Source organism: Peromyscus maniculatus, chromosome 23, assembly GCF_049852395.1.
Source record: "Peromyscus maniculatus bairdii isolate BWxNUB_F1_BW_parent chromosome 23, HU_Pman_BW_mat_3.1, whole genome shotgun sequence".
In the NCBI taxonomy this organism is placed as follows: domain Eukaryota; kingdom Metazoa; phylum Chordata; class Mammalia; order Rodentia; family Cricetidae; genus Peromyscus; species Peromyscus maniculatus.
The window spans coordinates 12,107,470-12,131,552 of NC_134874.1; the positions used below are offsets into that span (position 1 = coordinate 12,107,470).

Below are 24,083 nucleotides of genomic sequence, written 5' to 3' on the forward strand. Positions count from 1 at the left end.
GCAGACAGAAGGAGCCCTTTTCTCTCTGGAGTCTTTTGGAATCATTACCATCACCATCCTCTTCATCACCTTCACCATCATCACTATTACTGTCCTCACCATCATCATCATCATCATCATCATCATCGTTATCATATTGAGACAGTGTCTTGCTGTGATGCTCAGGCCTGCCTTAAGTTCACAATCCCCCTGCCTCTGCTTCCAGAGTGCCAGGACTACAGGCACACACCACCCAGCTCTGTTTCCCCCAGATCCCTCTAATCCCATCTCATTATCACGGCTCTCACCCTTCCACCCCACCCTCAAGAACAGAATCTCCACGCTTCTCCCTCAGACTTCCCTCGGGCCTCCTGACGTCTATCATCACAGCTTCTCCCTGAAAGCAGAAGTGACAGGTTGGGGACAGAAATCAAGGTGGACTACCAGGGACAGACAGCACATCCCTGGGAGCCTGTGTCTTTAAGAACCGGGGCGGGGCGAGCCTTGAAGGGCGTGTCTTAGGCGGGGAAAAGAGGGCTGGGGCGTGGCCCGGCAGGGAAGTAGGCGGGACGGGGCTTGTGGGGGCGTGGCTCAGCTGCTCCTGGCCCCGGCTCTAGGGGCGGAAGGTCGTGTCGCGCGGGCCATCCGGCTGGAACAAGGCTCCGAGCTTGGGGATCCAGGCCCCGCCCGAGGTAAGAGGAGCCTCGCAGCCCCAGCACCCGTCACCCCAACTTCAACTTCTCAACCCGGGTTCCACCTGGGACCCTAAACCAGAGAACTCTGCCCGGTTCCCATCCCCATCCCTCGCCGTCAAGTCTGCCCACCTCACTAGCGCTCCACACCGGTGCCAGCATGCTGGAGGCGCTCAATAGGTGCTCACTGGGAAATGAGTAAAAGAAATTGGTGGACAGTGGAGAGGAGACCTGTGTTGGGGACACGGGTGTTTGCCTGCCCCCTGGGTCAGCGCCCGTGTCCATTTCACAGATGCGGACTCAGAGGCCGTCTGCCCAGACTGCTCCCAGGCTGCCCACATAGAAAACGTAGAGACGGAACTGGAAGGCTGTGTGTTTTTCCACTCTGTGTCCGTGCCAAGTGGAGTAGCTAGAACCAGAGGGAAGAGGCTCCCTTCCTGTCAACAGGTGAGGAAGCATCTGCGATCCCTTCCCCTCCTTTGGGGTGGTCTCTTCCTGTCCTCCTCCCCCATCCCAAGGGAGATTGAGAAATGCTTGTGCAAAGAATCACACCCCCTCCAAAAAAAAAAAAAAATCGGATGGCCTCTGCCTCCCTGATGGCAAAAATAAAATGCACAAAACATGCGAGGCGGCTTGTTTAAGACTTCGAGCCAGTTTTCTGCTTGGAGAGAAAGATGAAGCCCTTCCTTTCCCCTCTGACTGGAGGGAAGTGGATTGTGCTGCAGCCGCACCCAACTCGGCGGCTGCGGCTGGTCCCAGGCAGTTTAGGCAGCTTTGAGTAACACACTTCCCTCTGGGCCTCAATTTCCCCATCCAAGAACTGTTGGCTCTGTGGCTTTCTTTCTTGCCGCATGACCCTGGGCAGCCGACCCAACTTCTGCCCCCAGAGCCCTCTGAACGCCCCAAAGAGGGCCGGCCATGTGGTGTGTGTGGCACTTCTGCTGACTGTGAGGAAGGAGAGGGACATCACTTCAGCGTGCCTCAGTTTCCCCATGTAGGGATCAAATGAGGCAGGCCCCTGGTGTAACACGCTGGGCGCATGGCAGGACGTCCAAAGAGGTTGTGAGGTATGAGGCACTGGCCTCTCCGGGTTTGGGCCTGGTGGCCACAGCCAAGTCCACCTCGGAAGTTATGTTTTTTTAGGCTGGAACCCAGTGGCTGGTGCACATTGAAATCTCAGCTGCTGAGGAGGCTTGAGGCAAGAGAAGCATGAGTTCCAGGTCAGCCTGGCAAACTTAGGGGAGCCTGTCTCAAAATAAAGAGGAGGAGGAGGAGGGTAGAAGCTGGACATGGTTCACCCATGTAATCCTAACGCTTCCAAACCGGAAGCAAGAGGATTGTCACTAGCTCGAGGACAGCCTGGGCTACATAGTGAATTCCAGGCTAGCCTGGCTCAAAAAAAAAAAAAAATCAACAAGGCTGGAGATTATAGTCCAGTGCTACAGAGCTTACCTAGCATACATAAGCATACATAAGGCCCTGGGGTCCCTGATGCCCTACCCAAAAGAAAAAGAAAAAAAAAACAAACTCCAAAGTCTGAGTTCTTTGTTCTTAGGATTGGCCGTTTCCCTTACTGATCTTATTCAGCTGTCTGGCTTGCTCCCTAGGCATCTTCCAGGCCTGATGTCCTGGCGAGGGGCAGGCCTCAGGGAGACACCTGGTGGGTGGGGCATTCCAGAATAAGAGGCTTAGATGCAGCCCCAGGAGGGCTAAGGAAACTCCCTTGGGAATGGGGCCTCCATATTGAGGAGAGGGACTGGGCTTTGACAAGGTCTCTGGGCTCCTCCCCTGGGGCCTGCAGAGATAAAATCCCCCTCGCCTCCCCTCCCCCTGCAGGCACTGGAGTGGCCAGCTCATTGTAACTGAAGCTAACCGAGGGCGCTGGTCCGGCCCCTTGGGGCCCCCGATGGCAGGCAGATGGCTGGATCTGCGCTGGGCACCTGGCTTCCTCTGTATGCCTCTGATAATGGAGATGGCATCTGGGGCCAGAGACCCATCCACAAAGGCCCATGAGCACATCCAGTTTTGGGCCCCAGGTGTCAACCAGACTGCCATGGCAGACGTGAGTACCCGGGAAGGGCAGGAAGGTGGGTTGTTGGGTGGGGTCTCTGTTGTGTTGCCAGCTAATGATTACCCATCTGCTATGTGTCAGCGCTGACGGAGCTGGACTCTGGGATCTTCAGGAGCTCCTCCTGATGGAGCTGATAGTGAGATGAAGTCAGATGATTTCAGATGAGCAGTGAGCCATGTAGACAGTAACACTGTGTGGAGAGGACGTGAGTGGGTTCCCAGTTACTTCAGGTTGGTGGTCTGTGGCAGACCTGTTCTGCGAACAAGTCGCTTGGAAGAAAGGAAGCCATTTGCGCAGACCGGCAGACAGACATCTGGGGGAGAGGCTAGGGGACAATTGCAAAGGCCCAGAGGCAGGTTCACGCTTAGTGTGTTCCCCCACAGCAATGAGGCCTGAAACAGTGTGTGTAAGGTTAAGCCGGGGGAAGGGGGGGGGGGGGAAGAGAGGTAATGCCGGCCGGATTATAAAAGATCTGTGGACCGAGGCTGGGAGAGGGAGATGAGAATCGGGAGCCAGGGGAGGGTGTTAAGCAGAGGGATGTCAACATCTGATTTATGTCTCCCTTCCAGGGATCTCCCTGGCTGCTAGAGGAGGACGGATTGAGAGGGAAGAGAGTGGTCGCCGAGAGGCCAGTGCAGGGAGGCAGAGCTCCTACAGCCTCCAGGCTGGGAGCCTGGGAACATGGTGGTGCATTGGGAGACGCAGGAAGGTCAGGGGGCGAGCAGGCGGGCATGAGGGATGGATGTTGCCATGGGTCCAACCCGGTCCGTTGAGGGGGACCCTAGTGCCAAGGAATTGAACAGATATTTGACTGGGGACCTCCGGGGGAGGGGGAGGAGGGATGGGCACCGGGGCTGGACACAGGCAGATGGACAGCTGCAGGGACAGGGAGGTGTGGCCACAGGGGAGTGTAAGGCAGGCGTTGCTCAGGGAGAACTGGGACACACACACACGCACACACGCACGCACGCACGCGCACGCTTGTACTTTCTTTTCCTTTTGCTGCGGGTGGGCGCACGCATGCGTGCATGTGTGTGTGTGTGTGTGTGTGAGAGGGGCGTGTGTAGTGTGATGTATGTGCAGTGTGATGTATGTGCATGCACACGTGTTTGCAGGTGTGGAGGCTTACACGTGGTGGGTGCTGCTTACAAAGCTTCCCTGAAGCCCGGCAGTGGTGGCGCACACCTTTGATCCCAGCACTCGGGAGGCAGAGCCAGGTGGATCTCTGTGAGTTCGAGGCCAGCCTGGTCTACAGAATGAGTTCCAGGACAGGCGCAAACCAGCACAGAGAAACCCTGTCTCAAAAAACCAAAAAAACAAAACAAAACAAAAAAAACCCAAAACCTAAAGCTTCCCTGAGCACATGTTCACGAGCCTGCGGAAGGCTGAGGTGGACAACAGTATGGCTTGTGCTTCCACTGTTCTCACGGAGCCAGGCTCTCTCAGTCAAACCCGAAGCTCGCCGATTCGGCTAGCCCAGTTAGCCATCTTGCTCTGGGGGAGCCCCTCTTCCTTCTAAGGCTGGAATTACAGGTGGTTTTCACAACCCGCCCAGTATTTACATGGTCTCTAGGGAGCCGTACTCCAGGCCCCACCCACGCTTGCAGGATGAGCAGCTCTAACCGCTGAGCCATCCACCCAAGCGCTTTCTTTCCTTTGTTGGAGACAGGGTTTCCCAGGCTGGCCTCATAGTGCTCACTGCAAAGTGGAAAGTAACTTCCTCCTGCCTTCGCCCCCGGAGTGAGAGCTTCAATATGGACCTGTGGGTCGAACCCAGGGCCTCAAGCACGCTAGGCACGCAATTTTACCCACCGTGCCAAGCCTCGGCGCCTGCGTTTTCTCTGGTAGAAATCGCATCCTCACGCCACCGGCGCCGAGAGTGTCGCCACCCACACCAAGTTTACCGGCTGCACTCCACCCTCTAAAAATTGTAGCTGGGCAATTGAGCCCATTTTACAGATGGGTGGGCGAGTCTGCAGTTCCTGGGTGTATGCCACTGGCGGCTGCTACTTCCCAGGCGGGAATCCTGGTGGTTCCCGTCTGTGCTGAGGGATTTGTCCGAGTCACTGTGCTCTTTTACACCATCCTGTGTGGTGGGCGGCCTTTGTCCCGGGACTAGATGGGGACTCTGAGGTCAAGGGTGTGAAGTTGGCCGTGAATCAAGGGACCCCTTGTCTCCCATGACAGACTCCCTCGGCTCCTCTGCCGGAGGGAGACTCGACTCTGAGCTCTGTCACCCCCAGCGTATGTTCCCCTGCAGTCTGCCTTCATTCACCAAACGTTCGGTCGTGTTGTACATGGGAACTCACACCGCTGGAGCCCAGGCTAGCCCTCATCTCATAGTAATGTTCCTGCCTCAGCTTCCTGAGTTCTGGGTGGGATTACAGGCATGAGCTGCCATGCTGGTAGCTGGTGTGTGTGTGTGTGTGTGTGTGTGTGTGTGTGTGTGTGTGTGTTTGTGAACACTGGGGCTAAAGTGTGAGTGCCACCATGCCCAGCAGGTTAGCTAATGTTTATTGAGCCCCTAGAGTGTGCAAGAATTAGAAAATTTACAGACACCCCCCCCCCCCCCCCCCGACACTGTGGCTTCCACTGCTCTGGAAACAGGCCAAGAAACAAACCTGCAGAATAACTTATAAAGTAAAAAGGAACTGAGTTAAAAGAATACAGGTATGGTGAGAGACAGGAGGCCGGCCGTTTTGCCTCAAGCCATTGGGGAAAGGCATTGGGAGGTGAGGTTTTCCTTTTCTTTCTTTCTTTTTTTTCCTTTTCTTTGTGTTTTTTGTTTGTTTGTTTTGTTTTGTTTTTTCAAGACAGGATTTCTTTTTCTCTGTAGCCCAGGCTGGCCTCTAACTCAGAGATCCACCTGCCTCTGCCGCCCAGTGCTGGGGTTAAAGGCCTGTTATGATGTTTTCATGGAGGCCTGAACAGCAGGTGCAGAGGTCCTGGGGCAGGGGTAGGGTGGTGTTCCTCACAAACTGTGGGAGGTCCCTGTGGCTGGAATACTGTGGGAGAGGGAGAAAGGAGGGAGATTGGGGTCAGAGGCAGGTGACTCAGCACGATGTCCCTATTCAAGGAATTTTAAACCCTTGTCGAGGCTGCTTTTTTTTGTTGTTTTGTTTTGTTTTGTTTTTCGAGACAGGGTTTCTCTGTGTAGCTTTGGTGCCTGTCCTGGATCTCACTTTGTAGACCAGGCTGGCCTCGAACTCATAGAGATCCGCCTGCCTCTGCCTCCCGAGTGCTGGGATTAAAGGTGTGCGCCACCACTGCCCAGCTGTAGCTGCTTTTTTATTGTTCAGTTTATCAGTGTGTGTGTGTGTGTGTGTGTGTGTGTGTGTGTGTGTGTGTGTGTGTGTGTGTGTGTGTGCACACCCACACATGTGCGCGCACATCTGTCTATGTCTTTGCAGGTCTGTCTGCCTGTCTGTGTCTATTCAGGTGCCTGGGATGGCACTTTGGGGGAGCTCCCAGCAAATAAAAGAGCAGGGCTTTCCTGACTGCTGCTGGCCTTCCTAGTTGTTTGATTGGCCTCTTCCTGGAGTCAGGAGGGCTCAGAGATCCTCAGCCTCCCTTGGACCGCAGAGGGGAAGGAGGGGGGCATGTAGGCACAAATGGCCCCAAGGTGACAGTGGCCAGAGCACTCTGAGTGAGGAAACCAGAGTCCAGAGACAGCAAGTGCTTTAGCAGAGGTCACACAGCTGGACACTCAGGAGCTCCTTACCCTCGGTCCATCTCCTAATCTGGCCCAGCTTTCGCTGTCCTTCACAATAGCCCTGCTGGCTACAGGGAGAGACTGTGGTCCCAGACCACATTCAGTTTGTCACTTGTCTGGCCCCCGGGGTGGGGGTGGGGGGTTCTGCAGGCCAGGAGGTTGTTTTCGCATTAGAACTTGGATGTCTTTCAGAAGGGCATGTGACTTCCCAGAATTCCAAGTGACACCCCCTGCGGGCCCCCCCCCCCGCCCCCCCCCCCCGCCCCCGTGGGTTTAGCGTTTAGTGTCATCTGTGTGGTTCCCCGGGGCATGGAATTTGGCTGCCCGTGCCTGACCCTGGAGCCCAGAGTGTCCTCTGAGTTCTCCTGGGCCGAAGTGGAGCCTCGGGGACGGGGGTGGTGGCAGGGCTGTGGGGTGGTGGGCTGTCCCCCTCGGCCAGACTCAGAGTGGCGCCACCTCCGCCTCGCTCTACTGAGTGTGAGCAGACTGGGAGAGGGCTGGGCCTGGGGGAGGGCAGGGGCTGGGCGGGGCGGGCCAGGCCACATGGCAGGAGGCCACCTTCAGAGGACTGGCCTCCGCTGACTCATTCTGCTGGGAGTGAGTGTCTCCCCACGTGTCAGCCCCAGTGTGTCCTCATCACTGTCATGTGTGTGTCCCACCCCCAGTCCTGTCCCCCTGCCCCACCCCCACCCCCGCCCTAAGGATGGAGGTGAGGGAGCAGAAGCAAGAGATGGGGACCTAGAGGAAGGGTCACTGTGCTGCAGCCGGCCACTGTCAGGCAGAGCTGGGGGAAACACACCTGGCTGGGGCTACACACAGGTTGCAGGGGGGCGGAGTGTCCCTTCCCTTCTCCGTGCCTCAGTTTCTCACTCACGGAGTAAGATCCACTAAGCTATTTCCCAGGCCTCTTGTATTTTGTTTGTTTGTTTTTTCGAGACAGGGTTCCTCTCTGTAGCTTTGGTGCCTGTCCTGGATCTCACTCTGTAGCCCAGGCTGGCCTTGAACTCACAGAGATCCACCCGCCTCTGCCTCCCAAGTGCTGGGATTAAAGGCGTGCGCCACCGCCGCCCCGGCTACCCCAGGCCTCTTGTGTCCAGGGAGGGTGATGCCCCATTGTAGCAGACCCACTGTTGACAAGCTGGGGGTGGGGTGTGACCAACTCGGTGTGCCCACAGTGGGGTGCCTTCGGACTCTGAGCTGGGCCACGGAGGAGGCTTGGTGATAGAGTGCACGAGGACCAGGGCTCCCTCTCTAGCACTGAGTAAACAAACCATGGTGTTGCTTGCCTGGATCCTCATGTCTAGGGAGGTGCAGGGAGGAAGATCAGAAGTCCCAGGTTATCCCCAGCACGCAGCACGTTCCAGGGCCAGCCTGCGCTACATAGGACCCTATCACCCAACATTCTCCCAGCATTCCCCACTGGTGACAGAGGTGAGGTGGTGGTCCACTTCTGATCCCTGCCCAAGGCTGGGGCTCCCGGGGTCACAGGGGCAGCCATCACCAGCCCTGCTCTCTGGCTGCGTCCCTTCCTGTCCTCCTCCATTCGTTCCTGTAATGGCATCCCGCACGCCTCTCTAGCACACCTCACACTGTGAGATTCTGTCTCTCTCTCTCTTTCTCTCTCTTTCTCTCTCTTTCTCTCTCTTTCTCTCTCTCTCTCTCTCTCTCTCTCTCTCTCTCTCTCTCTCTCTCTCTCTCTCTCTCTCTCTCTCTCTCGTCCCGGCTTCTAGAGGCCACAGCTCAGGCCTCAGGACACCACTCAGCACTTTCACTTCCAGGGCTTTTCACTGACGAAATCTTCTGACCCGTGCTGGGAGTCATGTGCTGGGAAGTTCACTGTGGGCCAAGTCAGTCGGTCCCTGAGGGAGCCTAGGAGCTCGAGAAGACTGTTGTTATCAGAAGGGCCACAGTGAGGTGGGGCCAGGGGGCAAACAGTGGCTTCGCCCAGGCCTGGGGTCCAAGATGTGCCTCTGTAATCCCAGCACTCGGGAGGCAGAGGCAGGCGGATCTTTGTGAGTTCGAGGCCAGCCTGATCTACAGAGCGAGTTCCAGGACAGCCAGGGCTACACAGAGAAACCCTGTCTCAAAAAACTAAAATAAAATAAAGGAAGGGGAGCAGCTACAGAGTATCTGCCTGTCTGTCTAACCCTTCAGTGTTGTCTAGGTCTACCATGGCTCGACCCTTGTTCCTACTGCACAGGACCCCTGTGTTTATTTGAAGTCTCCCAACAACTGCCCAGTGTGCTGAAGTCACTCGGCCTGTTTTATCTTTATTAATGCTATGCATATGTGTTGTTGATGAGTCATAGATGAAGCAAATTACAGAGACGAGATTCAAGCTATCCCGATTTCTGTAAAACTAGCAGAGTGGTAGACCGTACATTACATACTAACTTAAAGAAAAGGGAAAGTCTCCATAAAGATGTGCTAGTGTGGGATTGGTGGAAGTGAGATGGTGGGCGGGGCTTATAACAGACTTATTCATCTTTATCTATTGCTTTTCTAAGCATTTATTTTGATTATTTTCAATTCTGTGTCTCTGTGTGGGTATGTGCACACGGGTGCGGGTGCCCTAGCAGGCCAGAGGAATCACATGGGCCACCAGGGTAGGTGCTGGGAACTCAGTTCAAGTCCTGCAAGAGCAATAGATGCTCTTTTATCGCTGAGCCATCTCTCCGTCCATGTTATTCTATTGTGAAACCAACATGTATTCGTGAATGACTGTGCTAAGTTGAATTTATTATGTTTATCGATCTGTTTATTTCATGCGCATGTCGGGGGTGGGGCATGAATGTGGAGGTCAGAGGACAACTTTCGGAGTCATTTCCACCACACGGGACCTGGAGATCAAACTGAGGTCATCGGGCTTGGTGCTCAGCTAGCACCTTCACCCGTGGAGACATCTTGCTGGCCTGTAAATTTATTTTTTAAAACAAAAATGTCCAGTAGCCGGGCGGTGGTGGCAGTGCACGCCTTTAATCCCAGCACTCGGGAGACAGAGCCAGGAGGATCTCTGTGAGTTCGAGGCCAGCCTGGTCTCTAAAGCAAGTTCCAGGAAAGGCGCAAAGCTACACAGAGAAACCCTGTCTCGAAAAACCAAAAGAAAAAATGTCTAGTGGTGCTGGGGGTGGTGGTGACGCACCTCTTTAATCCCAGCACTCAGGAGGCAGAGCCAGGCAGATCTCTGTGAGTTCGAGGCCAGCCTGGTCTACAGAGCGAGATCCAGGACAGGCACCAAAGCTACACAGAGAAACCCTGTCTCAAACAACAAAACAAAACGTCCACTGGCTACCTTTGGGAGTTAGGGACGGGCTGACGGGAGAGAATGTTCAACTGCTTAGCTGGATCGGATCTGGTCCCCCCCCTTGGTGGCTTAGCTGGATCGGATCTGGTCCCCCCTTGGTGGCTCTGTCACCCATATCCCTGGCCTCCCCCTCTTGCAGTGCCGTGCCGTGTGTACCCTGAACACTTCTGACTGCTGCGACTTTATCAGGATGAATCCCGACTGCCGCAGTGAGGGGGGCTACCTGGACTACCTCGAGGGCATCTTCTGTCACTTCTCCCCTCCCCTCCTCCCTCTGGCCATCACTCTCTATGTGAGTCTGTGCCCTGGGGACCTGGTCACGGGCAGGTGTCGCCGGTGGGATGTAACTCTGTCTCCCTTTCTGGTTCCCACCAGGTTTTCTGGCTTCTTTACCTCTTTCTGATCCTGGGAGTCACCGCAGCCAAGTTGTGAGTGTGGCCTTGGCTCATGTCCAGCTTCCAGATGGGAAAATGCAATCCTGAGAGGTTTGGGGGGAAATGATGGGGCAGGGGCCAGTCACTGTGAGCAGGCTCGTTGTTGGCCGTGTGTGGCCTGTGTTGACAGAGACCAGAGGTCCAGTCTCAGGTGTTCTTCTTTTTTGTTTTTTTTTCAGAATAGGGTTTCTCTGTGTAGCTTTGCGCCAGTCCTAGAACTCAACTCTGTAGACCAGGCTGGCCTCAGACTCACAGAGATCTGCCTGGCTCTGCATCCTGAGTGCTGGGATTAAAGGCGTGCGCCACCACCACCGGCTCAGGTGTTGTTCTTAAGAGGGGGATCTTTGATTGGTGTGTAAAATGAATGGAAATTTTTTCTTAATAATGAAAAAAAAAAAAAAAAAGAATGTCAAGAATTAGTCAAGTGCTATGACACACACCTTTAATCCCAGCACTCAGGAGGCAGAGCCAGGTGGATCTCTGTGAATTCAAGGCCAGATCTACAGAACAAATTCCAAGACAGCCAGGCTACACAGATAAACCCTGTCTCAAAAAAGAAAAAAGGAAAAAAAAAAAAAAAAAAAGGATGCCAAGATTTCTGGGTTTTTTTTGGGGGGGGGGCTTCAAGACAGGGTTTCTCTGTGCGGCTTTGTGCCTTTCCTGGATCTTGCTCTGTAGACCAGGCTGGCCTCGAACTCACAGAGACACAGATCCACCTGCCTCGGCCTCCTGAGTGCTGGGATTAAAGGTGTGTGCTACTGCCACCCAGCTAAGAATTCTGGTTTTTGAGACAGGGTCTCTCACTGATTGGGCTAGACTGGCTGGTCAGTGAACCCCTGCCTCCCCAGCACTGGGGATTACAGACATGCTACCATGCCCAGCTTTTTTCACATGGGACCCGGGCATTGAACTCAGGTCCTCAGGCACTTTACTAGTGGAATCCCCTCCCTGCAGACCCTGACTGTTGGCTCTTCCTCTTCCAGCTTCTGTCCCAATTTATCAGCCATCTCCACCAATCTCAAGCTCTCCCACAACGTGGCAGTATCCTTTGACCCAGCTCCCTGTGGGAAAAGGGCGGTCGAGGGAGGCGGGGGCACAAGGTGGCGGCTGTGGTCTGCATGGAACCCCCTTGACATACTCCCCCATGGTGTCACCTTCTTGGCCTTTGGGAACGGCGCCCCGGATATCTTCAGTGCCCTTGTGGCTTTCTCGGACCCACGCACTGCTGGCCTGGCCATCGGGGCTCTGTTTGGTGAGCACAGTTCTATTGGGGTGTCGAGGTATCGGGGGGCCACCCAGGGTGCCCGCTCCTGAGCTCAGCTCTGCTGTCTTCCAGGCGCAGGGGTGCTGGTCACCACCGTGGTGGCCGGAGGCATCACCATCCTGCATCCCTTCATGGCTGCCTCCAGGCCCTTCCTCAGGGACATCACTTTCTACATGGTGGCTGTGTTCCTAACCTTCACTGCACTCTATCTCGGCAGGATCACGCTGGCGTGGGCGCTGGGTGAGCAGTCCGGGGCGCTCCAGGACAGAGTCTCTGGAAGTGTCCGGGGGACAGGGAGGTTGATTTGATGCAAAGGGACAAAACTCTTCTCAAGCCAGCAAATGATAAACAAGAAGGGTGGGGGGAGAACCTGGAGGCTTTCAGATGTGATAGTCACCCCCAGGGGCCTCACAGAGAACTCGGCCAAGGCCAATTCAGATTAAGAGAGCAATGTGAGGGTCAGTCGGGGAAGCCAGGAAGGGACACGAGGCCCAGGGACAAGCCACAGAGGGGGCCGTTACTCCCCGTTTCCCTGGTAACGGGGGTGGGGGTGGGGAGGGGTAAATGAGAACCTGGCAAGCGTCTCAGACTTGTTGCTTGAGGCAAGCAACAGACTTGCCTGTTGCTCTGACTTCCTCCCGGGGAGTAGCCCACAGGGGTGGGGTGGGGGGGGTGGGAGGGGCACTTAAGGGTGTTAGTGTCCACCTGTGCTTCCTTCTCTGATGGAGGGGTTTTTCAAAGGAGATAGGCAGGGAAGGTGAGCCTAGAATGGCAAGAAAAGGGTGTGGAGACTCACGGAGATGGCCACTCACCCACCAGCACAGGGTTAGGCTGGCACCTGCTGCCTGGACGCCAGCTGATGAGGGTCTGCCCCTCTGCCTGCAGGTTACCTGGGCCTCTATGTGTTCTACGTGGTCACGGTCATCCTCTGCACTTGGGTCTACCAGCGGCAGCGGAGCACGTCTTTGATCCACTCCATGCCTGAGACACCAGGTGAGGAACCTCCACAAGGGGACAGAAGGGACGGGGCACCTCTGTCCTTCCCTGCTGCCTCGTGTCTGTCTCCTGTCCGCCTGTCTCCTTCCCATGCGGTTTCCACCCTGCCCAGGCCGTGTCTATCCCCTGGTGTGTGCTTTGAGCCTCAGAACGCTCTCGTCCAGGGTCACAGCTGGTCACATCAGTGCAAGCTGAGTGTGCCTCTGTCCTCAGGAAGACTCCAGATGAACCCTCTAGGCACATGTACAGAGCACAGGTGCACACATACACACAAGTGCACCTCCCTGATACACACACACACACACACACACACACACACACACGTACATAACACATACACAATACCCAGAAATGCACAGCGTGCGAAACAGGATCTACAGAAAACACACATGCACATGTGTGCGTACACATAGTATACAAACAGATGCACTCACAAATACCCACAGGGCACACAGACACAAGGAGCTCACAGGATTTGGGTGTTTGCTGCATGTCAGGCATGTTATCGGATTCTGTCCCCTCGGTGACACTTCTTTGGTATGGGGACACTTTTTTTTTTTTAAGATTTATTTATTTATTATGTATACAGTGTTCTGCCTGCATGTATGCCTGCAGGCCAGAAGAGGGCGCCAGAGCTCATTACAGATGGCTGTGAGCCACCATGTGCTTGCTGGGAATTGAACTCAGGACCTTTGGAAGAGCAGCCAGTGCTCTTAACCACTGAGCCATCTCTCCATCCCCGTATGGGGACTCTTATTTCACTTTTCTTGGAGAGGAAACAGACCCAGGGAGAAACCAAGTCCTCCCAAGGCCAAGGAGCAGGAGGGAGGTACAACCAGCACCCCAACACCGGGCTGTAGACCCAGACCTCGAAGGTCACCCCGGGGAGCCTGCAAGCTGTTCTGTTACCAGTCTGCATAAAGCCTGTCTGTGTGGCTGCCAGCCTGCAGAGGGCAGCACTCTCTCATTTCTGTCACAGAGCAGACACTGAGGGCCCTCCTACAGGAAGGCTGCCGGGATTTCCCCCTCCTCTCCCTAAGCAAACTGTCCAGCTGCTGTGTCCGTAGATACATGGAAGCTTAGCAGGTTGGGGTGGGGAGGGACAAGTGATTCTGAGAGAGGCCGAGGTCACGGAGAGGCAGAGAGAAGACTGGACCTGTCCTTGTCTAGTGTGGGGGGGGGCGCTTTCCTCTGAGGCTTCTTCTCTTCACGGGTTCCAGGTCTAGTGAGCGCTGGGACCTTAGGGGAATGTTCTAGACAAAACAAAAAGCATCGTAATGTGTTGGGTGTGCTGGGACACAGCTGGAACCCAGCACGGGGGAGGCAGAAGCAGGGCCAGCAAGATGGTTCGGGAAATAAAGATGCTTGCCACCAGAGCTGACGACCCGAGTTCGATTCCCCAGCATCCTCATATTGGAAGGAGAAAACCTCCTCCTGTTAGTTGCCCTCTGACCTCCACATGGGTTCTTCACATGTGCATGTGCATATGTGCACACACAATAAAATAAATATATTTTTGTTGTTGTTATTTTCCAGACAGGGTTTCTCTGTGTAGCCCTGGTTGTCCTGAAACTCACTCTGTAAACCAGACTGGCCTCGAACTCACAGAGATCTGCCTGCCTCTGCCTCCCGAGTGCTGGGATTAAAGGCGTGCGCCACCACTGCCTGGCTAATTTTTTTAAAGTCCCAGGATAGCCTGGGATACATAGCAAGAAAAAGAAAAGAGAAAACCTCTGGAGCCACCAGGCACTCACCCCACCTGTTGGGTATTGGACTGGGCATTGCCACTGCCTGATGTTTGGGGATGCTCTGTGAGTCATGTTCCCACAGTGTAGGGATTTCTGAGTGAGTGTAGCCATGGCCGAGATAGCGAAAAATGAAGGGCCCCGGCAGAGTGTGTGTCTGGCATGCACAGGGTCTAGGTTCCTTCGCCAGCCCTGCATAAAGCAGGCACCGTGATGGGCGCCTATTAACCCAGCGCTACGGTGACAAGGCCTGGAAGAAGTTCAGGGTCAGCCTGGCTATGTGAGACCCTGCCAGGGAAGGAGGGGGATAAAGAGGAGGAGAGGGAGGGAGGGTCTGGGCGTTTGCATATTAACTCTGTCCTGTCCCAGAGGTGACCCCTATCCCCACCCAGCATGGTTCCAGAGGGCTCTGGGATGTCACAGGGTGTGTTAACCATGCCCACACCGCTCCTGTTTTCTACAGAGATGCTGTCTGATTCAGAAGAGGACCAGGTGTCTTCCAACACCAACAGCTATGACTATGGTGAGGCCCCCAGGCTCTGGGCCCATGGGGATAAGGACACCAGGAGTCGCTGGGGCTGGGTTCAGGGACCCTCTGCTGGGCTGGCAGGGCAGAGGAATAGGCCTCTCTGAATAAGCCAAGCATGGCCACACCTCCCCTGTATGGTACACACAGGAGATGAATACCGGCCTCTGTTGCTGGGTCAGGAGACCACTGCCCAGATCCTGATCCAAGCCCTGAATCCCTTGGACTACAGGAAGTGGAGGACACAGTCCATGTCGTGCAAGCTCCTGAAGGTGGTCAAGGTAAGAGGGGTCCCAGGATCCAGGCTCCTGGCCTCGTGACTGTAATATAGTGTGGGAATGTTTTTTGTTAGTTTGTTTTTTTTTTTTTTTTTTTTTTTTTGGTTTTTCGAGACAGGATTTCTCTGTGTAGCTTTGCGCCTTTCCTGGGACTCACTTGGTAGCCCAGGCTGGCCTCGAACTCACAGAGATTCGCCTGCCTCTGCCTCCCGAGTGCTGGGATTAAAGGCGTGCGCCACCACCGCCCGGCTCGTTAGTTTGTTTTTTTGAGACAGGGTCTTACTGTGTAGTCCCAGCTGGCCTGGCACTCGCAATGCAGACCAAGCTGACCTTGAACTCATAGAGATCCACCTGCCTCTGCCTCCTGAGTGTTGAGGCTAAAGGCGTGCACCACCATCTCTGGCCACTGTGGCCTCTTAGCTGGAGTCCACCAAAAGGCCCTTTGATGGTGAGCCTGGGATGCTGTAGGGAAACTGAGTCCTCAGGCATGGCTGGTGACCTGACCCAGGGCTCTCTACCCTCTATAGAGAAAGGAAAAAAAAAGTGTCTGCTGGGGACAGGGAACCCACGGGTGTCCTGGGCAGATTTTAGGCCATGTTAGTCTCAGGAGTAAAGGATGAACTATGATTGTGTACCCCTGTGTCTATGACATCATCCGAGCCCGGGTCCTTCAGTATAAGATGGGATTGGGGGGGGGGCGGGGCGGGGGTGGACATAGCTCGTTGGTGGAGCACTTGCCTAATGTTAGGTATGCAGGAAGCCCTGGGTCCCATCCCCACACTACGTAAATGAGGTGTGGTGGGCATGCCTCTAATCTTGGCGCCGCCGAGGAGGTGGAAGCAGAGATGGGTACAGCTTGCATGCAGGGGTGGAGCTGGGCCCGCTTGTGGGTGCTCTGCAGCAACAGAGCACTCCAGAACAGGGGGGAGCTCCTGCTGCACCCCCCTCTCCAGCTGACACCTCCCACTCCTACCCTCCCCCGCTCCCCGCCCCAGTTGCCTGTGGAGTTCTTGCTGCTGCTCACAGTACCGGTTGTGGACCCCGACAAGGATGATCGGAATTGGAAGCGGCCACTCAACTGTCTGCAGCTGGTCGTCAGCCCCCTGGTCCTGGTCCTGACGCTGCAGTCGGGGGCCTGTGAGTACCCCTCCCCCACTGCTTCCTTCCTCCTCCTCCTCCTCCTCCTCCTCCTCCTGCCCCAGACAGAGCCTCTTCAGACTAGACTCTTGGGCGTGCTTATCCAACAAGGAACTTCTTTATCGGTGGTCCAGTCCTGCCGCCTGCGGGTGGGGCTGTAAACAGGGGGTCCTCGGCCAAGTCCAGCCCTCTGCCTATCTTGTCTCCCATCCAAGACCGAGGAGGGCTGGGGGATGGGCAGGGCTCAGAGATGGAGCATTTGCCTAGCAGCTGAGGTGCTGGGTTTCATGTCCAATACTATACTGCTACCAAAAAAATAAATAAATAAATAAATTAGAGAACAAGCCTAGGCATGGCAGCAAACTCCTTTAATCAATCCCAGCACTCGGGAGGCAGAGGCGGGCCGATCTCTGAATTTGAGGCCAGCCTGATCTACATAGTGAGTTCCAGAACAGCCAGGGCTAACTATACGGTGAAACTTTAAAAAAAAAAAAAAAAAAAAAAAAAGTCTTTAAAAAAAAAATACAGAATGGGAAATTTCACAACAAACTCCAGCTTCATCTTTGAGATCTGGGCCAGAAGGATCAGCTGCCAGAGCCCAGAGGTGGCTTTTAGTTTCTGTGATCCCAGAGCCCTCCATTGCCCTCAGAGTGACTTGCTGGCCCGCACCACACTGGCTTTTCCCCACCGGCCCCAGAATGGCCATTACATTTCTGCTGCCTTCTAGCTGAGGAACACAAAGACTCGCCAGGCGTTTTCTAGTTCTACCCATTTTTTTTTCTTGTTTTCTGAGGTGAGTAACCCACACGGCTCATTTCTCTGTCCTCTGGCATCTCCCGTCAACCCAAGGTTGGTGAGGTGGGAGTCTGAGGCAAAGGCGTGTGATTTTCATGCCAGGGCTGAAGCCAGGGCCATGTTGTGTGAGTGTGTGCCCGGTTTATGGAAGGATGTGTGTGTGTGTGTAGGGGGCATTAGAAGGAAGGGCAGTGAGGATGCCTGGGAGCCTGGGCCCTTGCCGCCTTTGTCCCGGAGGGAGTTGTGGCCCTGCTTCCCACCAGGACAAGCCTGGAGCTTGCTTCACAACTACTGGGGCTTTCTCTAGGATGGAACCCAGGGCTTCACACAGCTAAATGTAAACATGCCTTTGCTACAGCCCCAGCTCTCACTTTTTAGATTTTAGATAGTCTCAGGATGTAGCCCAGGCTGGCCTTGAACTCACTACCTAGCAGAGGAGGAATGCCTCCGTCTCCCCAGTGTGAGTACTAGGATGACAGGCGGGCACCACCGTGTCTGGTTTTTATATGATGCTGGAGAAAGAGCCCGGGCATCGTGCATGCCAAGCACACTGTCTACGGACCTCAGCTTGCAGCCCCTCTCCTTTCTGGCATTTGAGACAGTGTCTCGTCGTAGCTTCAACTCTCTATGTAGCTGAGGCTGGCTTTGAACTTCTGAACTTACTCAAAGCCTGTATCACTGTGGGGAGGGGTAGGAGGAAGTGGGGAGCCAAGGCTGGAGGATCCCAGCTCCCTTTCTTGTCCCACAGATGGCGTCTATGAGATCTGCGGCCTCCTTCCTGTCTGGGCTGTGGTGGTGATCGTGGGCACGGCCCTGGCCTCAGTGACCTTCTTTGCCACATCTAACAGAGAGCCCCCTAGACTGCATTGGGTAAGGATTGGGCGGCCTGGGTGTGTTCCTGGGGTGGTTTGGTGACCGTAATGTCTACCTTGAAGGAGAGCTGAACCCCAAGTTGTTGGTCTGTTCAGTTTTACGGTGAGTGGAGTGGGCTTATTTTATTGAGATATCACTCACATACTTTTCAGTTTTCACGTTTTGTTTTTATTTTTGTTTGCTACATTATGTGCATAAGTGTCTGGCTTGCATGTGTATCTGCACACCATGTGTGTGCCCGGTACCCTAAGAGGCCATAAGAGGGCGCTGGATCCCCTGGAATGGGAGTTACCTGTGGTTATGGGCCACCTAATGTGGGCACCAGAAACTGACCCAGATCCTCCGCAAGAACAGCAAGTGCTCTTAACTTCAGAGCCAACTCTTCGAGCTGTTGCTGGAGGGCTTCTCTCCAGGTTCCACCAAGCCCTGCAGTCCCACAATCCACGTATAAAATAATCACTCACTTATATTACTTATAAACTGTATGGCTGTGGCAGGCTTCTTGCTAACTGTTCTTATATCTTTTTTTTTTTTTTTTTTTGGTTTTTCGAGACAGGGTTTCTCTGTGTAGCTTTGTGCCTTTCCTGGAACTCACTTGGTAGACCAGGCTGGCCTCGAACTCACAGAGATCCTCCTGCCTCTGCCTCCCAAGTGCTGGGATTAAAGGCGTGCGCCACCACCGCCCGGCCCTGTTCTTATATCTTAAATTAACCCATTTCTATAAATCTATACCTTGCCACATGGCTGGTGGCTTACCGGCGTCTTTACATGCTGCTTGTCCTGGCGGTGGCTGCAGTGTCTCTCCCTCCTTCTTCCTGTTTCCCCAATTCTCCTCTCTCTCCTTGTCCTGCCTAAACTTCCTGCCTGGTCACTGGCCATCAGTGTTTTATTTATATAGAGTGATATCCACAGCACTGATATCTTCTTTAATATTGTAACTGTAATTCTTGCTTGATAATTGTTTTGTTATATGTAATTTTACCATGTTAAAGTTAAAACCTTCCTTTTTAAAAAACAGAAGAAAAGGGGAAGTGCTGTGATCTCAAACTCAGATCTCATACAGGTCTACCTGCCTCTCTGCCTCCTGAGGGCTGGGATTCAAGGTGTGAACCAACCTGCCTGACAAATTTTTAATTTTTTTTTCTCACCCAGACACAGGGTCAACATAGCCCTGGCTAGCCTGGAACTCACTATGTAGATCAGGCTGGCCTCAAACTTACAGAGATTCACCTGCCTCTGCCTCTCAAGTCCTGGGATTAAAGGCGTGCGCCGCCACCACCACCCAGCTCAAGTTTTTCACTTTTAAATAGTTATTAGTAGGGGGGAAAGTTAGGCCTGGCAAGATGGTTCAGTGAGTAAAGACACACACGTGCCAACAACAAGTCTGATGACGTGAGCTGTATCCTCAGACGCCACACGGTGGAGCGAGTGACCTCCACATTTTCACTGTGGCATGAACTCCTCTACACACACACACACATGCACACACAAAATAAGTAAATAAAAAAAATGTTTTTTTAAATGTGGAAAGCCAGGTATGGTAGTGTGTGCTTTTAATCCCAGCACTTGGGAGCAGAGGCTGGAGGATCACGTGTTCAGGGTCATAATCCTTCATGTAGGGAGTTTGACACCCATCTGTGCTTCGTGAGACTCTCTGTCCAAAAAAATAAAATAAATTAATAATAATAAGTAAAGGATCTCCTTCCACCAAATAGCACTGAGCCAACCTTTTATTGATTACTTACTGTGTAAAAAGGATTAATAAACCCACTGCAAGCTCGTAAGTCTTGAGTATTGACAGGTGAGCACTCTGGCACTGGGTCACACCCCGGCCTGGGTTGTAGGTGCATGCTACCCAGCTTACAGATAAGGACCTGAGGCTGTGTCCCGCTGGGGACCGGCTGGGGTCCTATCAGGATCCCCCATTCCCTTCACAGCTCTTTGCTTTTCTGGGCTTCCTGACCAGCGCCTTGTGGATCAACGCGGCTGCCACTGAGGTGGTGAACATCTTGCGGTCCCTGGGCGTGGTCTTCCGTCTGAGCAACACTGTGCTAGGACTCACCCTCCTGGCCTGGGGGAACAGCATTGGAGGTGATTTGGGGCTGTGGGGTGGCGCTTCCCCTCCCTAGCCAGGGTGTGTGTCCTCTGTACCAATGGAGTGCCCACTGACATTTTTGAGTGACTATCACTCTGTGTGTGTGTGTGTGTGTGTGTGTGTGTGTAGGGGGTCACTAAACCATCCCTGGGCTGGAATATTCTTTTCTTTTCTTTTTCTTTTTTGGTATTTTCGAGACAGGGTTTCTCTGTGTAGTTTTGGTGCCTGTCCTGGATCTCGCTCTGTAGCCCAGGCTGGCCTCGAACTCACAGAGATCCGCCTGCCTCTGCCTCCCGAGTGCTGGGATTAAAGGCATGTGCCACCACCGCCTAGCTATGGGACTGGAATATTCTATAAAGGCCTTCCTAGTTTGATGCTGAAAGACTCCACGGCTTCCCAGAGTTCAGGCAGGACATGAAATCCATTACAGCCAACCATGTTTAATGTACATGTGTGTGTGTGTGTGTGGGGTGACACACAGGCTGTCACGCATACACACCTGTAGCACTTGTTCAGCCACAGCGACTTGGTCATGATTAACCAGGTTACCCACTTAACAGGAACATTCTAGCATGGAGCTAGGAGTCTAGAACCCAGCTGTCCTTTCGCCCAGGCCTTTGAGATCTTGCCGAAAGCACACCAAGGTGCTGGGAGGGCTGGCGGGGTCGAGTACTATCACCTCTAAGGGTGTTCCAGTGAGAAAGAGTGGGGGACATGGAATTAGGGTGAAGGGTATCTTAGTGGGTGCCGGGTCCCCCAGAGGGCCCTTATCAGTGGTTGTTGTCTGACTAGTTGTATAAACAGGGGCCTGCTCCTCACTGCCTACTCTCTCTCCGTGCAGATGCGTTCTCAGATTTCACACTGGCCCGCCAGGGCTACCCCCGGATGGCATTCTCCGCCTGTTTTGGTGGCATCATTTTCAGTATCCTTTGTGGGGCTTCTCCGAGCCTCGGCGTGGTGTCCCAGCTCTGAGAGTCACGGGTGGGCTCTGAGTGCCACCCTTGGGGGACCAACTGGCCAGGGACCTAGGGCTTCACCTTTGCATTTGTTGATGGGGGAATTGAGATTCTAGCCTTGCAGGGCTCTTGTGAGAACCTAAGGCTCAGGTTAGTAGGAAGGAATCACCTGGAATGATCTATAGGGATGGCCTTGGCTCTACCTTAGCTTATGTAAGGCACAGGGGTGTGGTTACCTTGCCTCAGTTTCCCCATCACAGGTACCAGGCATTTCTGACACCCCATTTCATTCTCAAGCCGAGTGCAGAATAGGCTCTTGACACCCATTCTCTGAGAGGCATTAGCATCAGGTGCCCTGAGTGGGGGACCCTGGGTGTAGACAGTAAAAAAAAAAAAAGCCATGTGCTGAGGGGGTCCTCTGAGCCCGGGGCTGGGGGTTGAACAGCTGTGGGGGAGGGCTGCAAGGTTGGGCACTGGGCTCCAGCGAAGCTTCCTGAACTGGCGGCTGCAGACATCCTGGTGGGCGTGGGGCTGGGCTGCTTGCTGCAGATCGCCCGGAATCATGCTGCAGAGGTGAAGGTGAGCCAGCCGTCCGGAGGGACGGCTTATGTGATGGCTTGAAAAGTATCTTGCATTGGGGTTGGAGTTTCCCTGGGAGCAAAGTAACCAAGACGCAGCTTGCATGGAAGGGGCGGGTGGCCCGAGGCTTTCTTCGGTCCTGTTCAGCTTTGCCAGTGAATTGGAGCGATGGCGTACCCCAGTTTCCTGGATAAGCATGCATGGGGTGAGGACCGAAGCTAGAAGTTAGACACACGGGGAGTTGCTGGGAGAAGAGAGATGTGCCCCAGAAGGTGGAGCCCATCATATTAAGGGAGGGCTCTTTTTGTTGTTTTTTGGATTTGTTTGGTTTTTTGTTTGTTTGTTTGTTTTGGGTTTTTTGAGACAGGGTTTCTCTGTGTAGCCCTGGCTGTCCTGGAACTGGCTCTGTAGACCAGGCTGGTCTCGAACTCACAGAAATTCACTTGCCTCTGCCTCCTGAGTGCTGGGATTAAAGGCGTGGGCTACCATGGCCCGGCTCTAAGGGGGGGCTCTTAAACACACAGGCTGGCCTGGGTTCTTGTGAGTGCTAAGACTTGACTGAGACGTCGGGGACATGACGTGTGTTTTGGGGAGTGGACTCTCTGGAGATCTGCAACTTGTAGAGACCCGGGGACTCAAGTCTATGGCTCACACATGCTAAGCATGCGTTATTGTACCACCACTGCACCCCTGGCCCCAGAATCTGCTCTGTGTGTGCACGTGTGTACAGTTATGCAGACCTGTGCATACCCAGAAGCTGAAGGTGGACACTGAGTGACCTCCTGTGTTCACTGAACTTGGAGCTAAACACTTGTGCAAAACACACGTGCACACATCCACCCAGCTGCTGTTCCTTTGACTCTCCAAACACAGAAGGGTTGAAAGATGTGTCTAATGAACACTTCATACCCACCCTAGGTTCACACACACACACACCCACACCCGATACGCTTGCTCCCTGCATCCTGCCTGTCCAGTGTCTTGATGTAGGAACATGTCTTCAGCTACACCACGGAAGTCAGTATATAAAATGCAGCCCGAACCAGAGGTGGTGGTGCACGCTTGTAATCCCAATACTTGGGAGACTGAGGCAGGAGGATTGCCCCAAGCTCAAAGCCAGTGTAGGCTACAGAGCAAAGAACTGTGGTCCAAAAGGTGTTGGGGTGATTGGAGGACGTGGTTCCGTTTTAGCAGGGTGTTTGCCTAACATGCACGAAGCCCTGGGTTTGAGTCTCCAGCACTGCAAAAATAGGGCGTGGCCACGCCAGCACAGGAGGCCAGGAAGAGAAGCCCAAGAAGGCCCAAGTGGAAGCTGGTAGATAAGGTCCCTTCCGCTTTGGAGTCTGAAGTGACTACGAAAACGGAGCCTTGCTGTTCCACACGCAGAACCCATAGCTGTGTGCCAGGGACCCAATACCCCGCCCCGCGTGGTGCCCGTGGCTCAGAGGGCTGTCGCGGTGGGTCCTGAACAACCTCTCCTGCTCTCCCCACAGCTGGAGCCAGATGGACTGCTGGTGTGGGTGCTGGCCAGCGCCCTGGGGCTCAGCCTCGTCTTCTCTCTGGTCTCCGTCCCACTTCAGTGCTTCCGGCTCAGCAAGGCATACGGCCTCTGCCTGCTCCTCTTCTACGCCACTTTCCTTGTTGTGGTCCTCCTCACGGAGTTTGGGGTGATTCACTTGAAGAGGGTCTGACTGAAGCTGCTGGGCCTGGTGGTCTAGGGGCGATTCCCCTAGCCTCCTGATGGGAGAACTGGAGGGGGAGCCCACGTAGCTCCGGAGAAGGTGGTCTATCACTGCCAGAGCAGAGCTCCGTGTGGACCGGAAGGTCCTGACTGCCGGCACCCAACAGCCTTAGTGTGGGGATTGGGAGGTGGCCAGGACCGGACTTTGAGTGACCGCAGAGGCCCCGGAGAGGGCAGCCTGTCGGCCCCGATCCGTGCTGGGCTCTGGGCGGCCCTGTGCCTCCCTCTTAGGCTCTCCCACGGTCCACAGTGTCAGTGAGTCCCGCACCAGTGTTGGCTGAACGGACGCAGCCTGTGGTTTCTCAGCCTCCCACGTCAGTGTTACAGTCACAGGAAACAGGTCAAGTTAACGGTTGTCCACGGTACCGACGGAGCCAGTTGGCTCAGAACCACCTGGGCCCTGCCCTGCCCTGCCCACCGAGGGGCTGCCACATTGGACTGTGGATCTGGACTCTTCTAGAACTTTGTGTTCAGAACTCTGGCTCCCCAACCTACAAAACAGGAGCCAGCCTGGGTCCTGTGCCTACCTCAAGGGGAGCCAGGGGGAGGACCCCTCCACAGGGGCTTCTTACAAGTGGTGTGACCAGCCTTTTAAAAATGCCACTCACAGCCGGGCGGTGGTGGCAGCGCACGCCTTTAATCCCAGCACTTGGGAGGCAGAGGCAGGCGGATCTTCGTGAGTTCGAGGCCAGCCTGGGCTACCAAGTGAGTTCCAGGAAAGGCGCAAAGCTACACAGAGAAACCCTGTCTCGAAAAAACAAAAAAACAAAAAATGCCACTCACTCCCTGACTGCTTCCAGCTGTAATTAAGAGACTTGATGGTTGGTTTTTGTTTTCCCCACCCCCAAAAAACAAGACTATTCAAAAATAAAAGCTATTTCAAGCGGACCAGAGAGGCCCACGGGT

General features: G+C 54.3%; 1 protein-coding gene across 3 annotated transcripts; it reads left to right on the forward strand.

Moving 5' to 3' along the window:
- The first annotated feature begins 556 nt into the window (after positions 1 to 556).
- Positions 557 to 24,065, forward strand: Slc8b1 (solute carrier family 8 member B1). 3 transcript variants are annotated; one of them, XM_076560083.1, is made up of 16 exons: positions 557 to 671; positions 2,508 to 2,733; positions 9,898 to 10,050; positions 10,134 to 10,186; positions 11,176 to 11,233; positions 11,339 to 11,444; positions 11,529 to 11,696; positions 12,342 to 12,449; positions 14,661 to 14,720; positions 14,874 to 15,004; positions 15,997 to 16,138; positions 17,682 to 17,803; positions 19,744 to 19,897; positions 20,743 to 20,823; positions 21,369 to 21,436; positions 22,930 to 24,065. In XM_076560083.1, exons 2-16 carry the CDS (start codon positions 2,578 to 2,580, stop codon positions 23,125 to 23,127), a joined length of 1,758 nt encoding a protein of 585 aa, XP_076416198.1. In that variant the 5' UTR covers positions 557 to 671; positions 2,508 to 2,577; the 3' UTR covers positions 23,128 to 24,065. The 3 variants fall into 3 exon arrangements, with proteins under 3 accessions (XP_076416198.1, XP_076416197.1, XP_076416196.1); XM_076560082.1 differs by lacking the exon at positions 557 to 671 and adding an exon at positions 976 to 1,118; XM_076560081.1 differs by lacking the exon at positions 557 to 671 and adding an exon at positions 1,871 to 1,891.
- Positions 24,066 to 24,083: the final 18 nt, after the last annotated feature.

Excerpts from the sequence above, each read along its gene's own strand:
- Slc8b1 (XM_076560081.1), top strand. Across the intron at positions 10,187-11,175 it reads GGAGTCACCGCAGCCAAGTT|CTTCTGTCCCAATTTATCAG; the intron begins GTGAGTGTGGCC and ends TTCCTCTTCCAG. Across the intron at positions 11,234-11,338 it reads AGCTCTCCCACAACGTGGCA|GGTGTCACCTTCTTGGCCTT; the intron begins GTATCCTTTGAC and ends ATACTCCCCCAT.